This window comes from Hippoglossus stenolepis, chromosome 7, assembly GCF_022539355.2.
Source record: "Hippoglossus stenolepis isolate QCI-W04-F060 chromosome 7, HSTE1.2, whole genome shotgun sequence".
Lineage (NCBI taxonomy): Eukaryota > Metazoa > Chordata > Actinopteri > Pleuronectiformes > Pleuronectidae > Hippoglossus > Hippoglossus stenolepis.
Window position 1 is genome coordinate 5760177 of NC_061489.1, and position 6159 is coordinate 5766335.

The 6159-nt window shown below is 39.9% G+C and overlaps 1 protein-coding gene across 2 annotated transcripts; it reads left to right on the forward strand.

Moving 5' to 3' along the window:
- Positions 1-5548, forward strand: dnase1l1 (deoxyribonuclease I-like 1). Of its 2 annotated transcripts, XM_035159124.2 has the most exons (10): positions 1-125; positions 289-433; positions 2018-2186; positions 2861-2949; positions 3044-3133; positions 3240-3352; positions 3457-3569; positions 3668-3825; positions 5082-5178; positions 5310-5548. In XM_035159124.2, the coding sequence occupies exons 2-10, from the start codon at positions 351-353 to the stop codon at positions 5457-5459; spliced, it is 1062 nt and encodes a 353-aa protein (XP_035015015.2). In that variant the 5' UTR covers positions 1-125; positions 289-350; the 3' UTR covers positions 5460-5548. The 2 variants fall into 2 exon arrangements, with proteins under 2 accessions (XP_035015015.2, XP_047196551.1); XM_047340595.1 differs by lacking the exon at positions 1-125 and having other exon boundaries at positions 278-433.
- The last annotated feature ends 611 nt before the right edge of the window (positions 5549-6159 follow it).

Consider the following 6159-nt stretch of genomic DNA (forward strand, 5'->3'; position numbering starts at 1 on the left):
AACGCAGCGCCTTAGACCGCTCGGCCATCCTGATTAGATCCGCACGAGGAATAGAAAAACGTTTTGTCTTAAATTAATACTATGTACATTTCCTAAGTCCACAGCCTGCTGTAGTGTCAGACTAAGTAAGTGGCTCCTGTCCATCTACAGCCAGGACAGATCATTGTGTATGTCATTGCTATCCTAACTCCTAATTCACTCAATAACCAAGAGTTACCTACCTATCATAGTTGTTTTAGACATGAATATGACAAGAAACAAAAGTCAATATTTCTGTATTATTGACAGGAGTCCCACACAGCGTCGACTGTAGCCCGCAGTTCGACTCAAGTCCCTCCCACAGGAAACATATGACCGAGCCAGCTTCAGGTTTCACGAGAGAGGAGGCGGTGAGAAACAAACAAACCGTGGAAACCCCAGAACCAGCGAGCTGGTAAGTGACGTTTAGCTTCATTCTTTTAAAGAGTTACTGGAGGAAATAACTCTGACTGGGTCTCTGTCTTTATATAGCGAATGTCTGTGTGTGTGTGACTGGCATACTGAAACAGCTCACATTTCAACAAGTCCTCCACTTCAGAAGAACAGTGTATGCAGGCAGTATGGGAACGGTTATGATTATAGTTATGTTATTAATATATATATATATATATATATATATATATATATATATTGTGTATAGTTAGGTTAAGTTAAGTTAAGTTATAGTTAAGTTAAGTCATTGGTGTGCTGGTGGAAAGCAGAAGGGCTGTGGCTGTAGTACCCACAGCTGAACATGATGAATTTCCCACTATTTACCATGACGTCATGTTCTGTTTAAGCCCTTCCATTCTGAATATGAACATGAGCAGCATTTGAATCCTCTCCTGCCCCTGGATCCGCCACATGGCTCCTTTTTCTGTGTGGCTGTGACTGTGGGTAGCATGAGTCAAACAATCTAATGTTTGAGTGTGTAGACGTACGCTCAGCCACTGAGCTCCGTTACATGAAGCAGAAATTGTGAAATGATTGACTTGCATGCTATTTTAAGGATCTATGAACAGCCGTGCATGTAGCAACTGACCAAATATAACACACCTTTTCATTTTTACATTATAATCTCTGCACATATGTTGTGTAAGTTAGCTTCTTGACATGTTAGTACTTGTGAACTTTGGAAGCTACATGTCTGAACGGCTCTAGCACCACACTTTACAAACAGACATGACAGTGGTATTAGGATTAGGGGATAAAAGAAAAATGCCAGTGTTGTTCCTATTTGCTCAGGCACTCAAACACTTATCTCAAGGCCCTGCAAGCAGAGACCTGTCACTGATCTTATCATCTAACTCTTAACAACTAACCAATATTTGACTAAATGTGTTTATCTGTTAGCTTACCCTGCACTAGCCTTTCAAACCCACTCATCATAAGTGTTGATGTTTAGGGAAGTCATTTTATTCCATCAAAGAAAACAGGAAGCTCCGCTGTGAGTGCTGAGTCCGACAACGGGAAGATAGGACAGAGAGACAGATAGGACTGAGACCAGAGTATGCAGTGGCTTTGTCTAACTGCAGTTAACTTTTACATTTCACTAACAAACACTACATAAGCCCACTGTTACTTCATTGAGCTGCTGACCGATCGATCAGCAGAAATGATATGAAATATTTACAATCTTGTTTTCATTAGCATATAATTGGCTCATTCTGTTACTTTAGAATGAGCCATTTATCATCTAAAACAACTAACCAATTAAAACATGAGCACTTTCAAGAATAAATAATAATACATACAACAAAAGAGAAAAAAAACACACACAACCCCAGCTAATTAATAAAGCAGGGAAGATCCCTACCCCACTAGAAGACAATCACACTTTACAATGAATCAGACACCAGTGTCGTCAATTAACACTCACAATTACAGAAGACCAAGCAGAAATACAGACAGAACATTTACAGCAAAATAAATCTAAAATGAATAGGAATAAAATCAAACTGTCCCTCTGTGTTTTTGTCATTGTTCTCAAATGTTACAGTCTCTTACAACACTGTACCATGAGGTGGTCTTCTCTCCTCCTGCTCTCCTTCCTCTCTGGTGTGATGGTGGTTCGGGGGGGTTCGGACTTTAGAGTCTGTGCCTTCAACCTCCATCACTTTGGGGATTCCAAGTCCAAGAAGAGCACTGTCATGCACACTCTTACCAGGGTAAGACTAAGTCAGATGGTTTACCTGATATACTCTTAAATTTATATTTCTTATCTATGTCTTGAACATTATGGGTAAATTATTTTATTTATTCCCTTTTAGATTATAGCCCTCAAATTACTGTGTAATTATTTGGTATGTACAGTGTATCAGTAAATTACTGTCTGGATACTGAAATCAGGCAAAAAATGCAAAGTAAGAGGACAAGGGGTTAGTGAACGAGGGGGTAACTAATTTGGGTTTGAGAGAGACTAAGAAATAAATGAAAATTAGTATATAAGAGCATATACTATCATTGTTGCTGTGAAACAGCATTTGGCTGAGCCAGTGGGAAAGGGTGTACCTTAACAGCTATTACTTGAGTTACTATGATGATGATGGTGAACAGTGAGAACATATGATATCAGCTCAGGGGCCTTTTTTGAGCATTACTGGATGCTCAGTATGAATAATAGTTTTACATATTCATCAAGTCAACAAATGACATGTCAATGTTTTTACCAGTTTCTTGAAAAGCATCCCCGATTTCAGCTGAGCTCTTTAGTGACAGTACTAACAAGCAAGACAAGACACTTGAAATGTAGCAGCAAACTCCCTTATTACACTGCAGCACTCATAGTACGCTGGCAGAAAACCTTTTCATCGTTTTTTTCTGTATTATATATCTGTTCCAGATCATCGCTCGCTGTGATGTGTGTTTGCTTCAGGAAGTGAGAGATAGTAAAGAGAACGCTTTACCAAAGCTGCTTACACGCCTCAACAGGTGAATAATCACTTGGTTTCACACACACACAGAACTGAAGAAGCAGTATTAACAGCTGGGTCCACTTTCCTGTTGGTGTCTCTTCGATCCTCAGCTATGACACCGAACATAAGTACGATGCTGTGGCCAGTGAGAGGCTGGGCAGATCTGAATCATACCAGGAGCAGTACGTGTTCGTTTACAGGTGAGCTCAACTGGCCACTTTCGTGCCACTTTGCTGCTTGATCAGAGCATCTGAGTACAGACTGTAATGTTGAGGTTGTACTGTGTCTGTTTACCGATGTGTGCAGGACTGATACAGTGAGTCTTACTGACCAGTATCAGTATCCCGATGATCGACCAGGAGATGTTGATGCTTTCTCCAGAGAACCTTTTGTTGTCCGCTTCAAAGCCCCCAAGACAGGTCAGTTATCAAACACTCAGGTTTGCCATGTGAGAAAATAACACATATGGTGATGTTTCAGCAAATAACCACCTGTATCCTTCCTCTCTTATCCACATATTCAGCTATAAAGGAGTTTGTCCTCATACCCCAGCACACCAGTCCAGTCAACACCACTAAGGAGCTTGATGCACTGTATGATGTCTTACAACATGTGAAAAAGATGTGGAAAACTGAGGTAAAAGCTTTGATCCTTTTGAAATAACAGAATTTCAAAAGATTTTTTGTAAGATTTTGTGATCATGAGTGTTGTTGTGTTTGTGTGCATGTGAGCAGAATGTGATGCTTCTCGGTGACTTCAACGCTGACTGTGGCTACCTCGCTAAGAAGAACAGGAAGAATGTGCGTCTGATTACAGACACAGATCTCGTTTGGCTCATCAAAGATAAAACTGACACCACCGTGCGATCGACCACCTCCTGCACCTACGACAGGTGACTTCACACTATTTACTACAGGCTATAAGCTTTTCAACATCATGTACGTATAAATTCGGACTCACTTAACTTAAAGGTGGTGTATTTGCACTGCTTAGTGTGCTGTCACAGTGGCTGTTGGTTTGTGTATCAGTGTGTACTAAATCCTTCCACCTCTCTATAGCTGCTTTCATACATGCACTGAACTCAGTAAATATATTGTCCAGACATTCTCTGGACGGGCTGTGCGTGAGAATGCCAATGTCTGAGTGAGAGCCTCAGACACATATTTTCTCTGTCCTTATGAGCTGATGTAAGAAAACAGCAGGAGATCCTCTGGAGTGAAGATGATTTTTCTCACATGTGACAGATGCAAAACTGAAAAGAAAAAAGACGAAATGCAGAACCAAACATAGAACCTTAGAAGACACTGACAAAGATGTTAAGAGAGCTTTATGATAAGGGCCAACGCTGGTGCTGTAAACAAAAACACTTAATTAATAGGTAACATCCTGCCTCTGCCTGCTGCAGCACCCCTCATGTGCGACATAGCAAAGCCACTGATCCCAACGACTCCTTTCAAATGAATTTATTTCATACCAAAATTATGCTGTTTTAAATTCTCTCAAATAAATATGGTTTACTTGGTAGTAGCCTACTTTATCTGCTATAAAATGTAGAGTAACATTTGTCTATAATGTCATAATGCACTGATAGAGGCTATAGATTTAATTTAAAATGTAAAATGTATTATCATAGTAATTTGATCAATTATTGTTATTATTATTGAAAACCATGTCAATATAACGACCTTCACGAGGACCTCTGCTGGTTTAGTTAGGTAGGGAATATGGAACTTTATCTTAATCTCAGGCCAGAGGGAAACAATTCGTTCATTAAGTGAATTGTTCTCAGGACAATAACGTTCTGTCACCTTTCACTTTTATTATGACAATTTCTTCTGACTTCGTGTTCAATCTGTCCTTTAATCTCATTCAGCTGTCTTCTTCGATTTGCAAAGGAAAAATGAAAAATGAAAACTACATCAAACCAAAAAACAAGCAGCTTTTCCACTTTGTTTTTAATGTTGCTTTCAATGTTTACAGATATTAGGAAAATGCTAAATTGGCCTATTTTCTTGTTTTGGGTTTTTAACAGGAAAACCAATTATAGCAGACTTATCACTCTTCAATATGCCTTTCTTATTTAAAATGAGAATATACTGTATTACTAAAATGTGCACTTAGTTATGTCCATTCTCTGTGTTACAACAGGATCGTTGTGCATGGGGCAGCATTTACCAGAGAAATTGTGCCTCTTTCCGCCAAACCATATAACTTCCAAACAGAGTACAGACTCACAGAGGAGCAGGTAACAGTTTGTGTGTGAGACCAACTGAAGTAAACCAGTAAAATATGCAAAACCCCCAAAATAAAAGTAAAACTCTGGTATGTGGTTGTGTGTGTGGTTTGCAAACTGTTTCTTCTGTGGTTTCTGCTCAGGCGCTGGAGGTCAGTGATCACTACCCAGTGGAAGTTCTGCTCAAGGTCGTCAAGTCAAGATTCCCTTTCAATGATTCAACTTCTCTAACCAGCACAAAGTTCCTCTCTTTGTTTGTCCTCAGCCATCTTGTCTCTCAAGTGTTCACATGATAACTGAACAATATACCCTGTGCAGCTTTGTTTTTGAGGACAATCTCAGGTCAATGCATTCACACCAAACCACTCAACAACGCAACGCAATAGATTACTCGCTTCACTAACTTGAGTTTAAATATACAACTAAATAAACATGAGCCAAAGATTTGTGTGATTTGATGTCACGAAAGCCAATCAGCGTTGAGAATGTTGACACGTTCGACCAAATTTAGCAGGCCATCTAGTCAGCCTCAGGTAGCTCTGGAAACGACAGTCATCCAGACGCAGTTTCTGGAGGAGAAGGGGAAATCACCAAGTTGTGTTTACCTCCAGATGCTCTTTTGGACCCACAAACAACTACGCTGGCTACTCAGGCATTTCTACAACACGTACAACGCAGCGACAGTTGTCATTTCTGCCAGCAGTCCTCCTCTCCTCTCTTCCAGAGTGGAATGGGCAAATATCTTTTAGATGGTGTTTACTCATGTTGCTCACATGAGTACAACAAGTTGACGCAAAAGACAGCACGATCACACAAATGTGCAAGCGAGGAGGCGACAAAGCACTCTTATTAAATGTTGATGTCTTATGAATGGAATAAACAATGCACTTTGTAAATACTTTTGCTGAGATTTTGGTTTGGTTCTCTCATTGTGTGTGTGTTGGGAATAGATGTTCTCCCTCTTTGTTTTCTCTCTTTTCTTTTCTCATTATC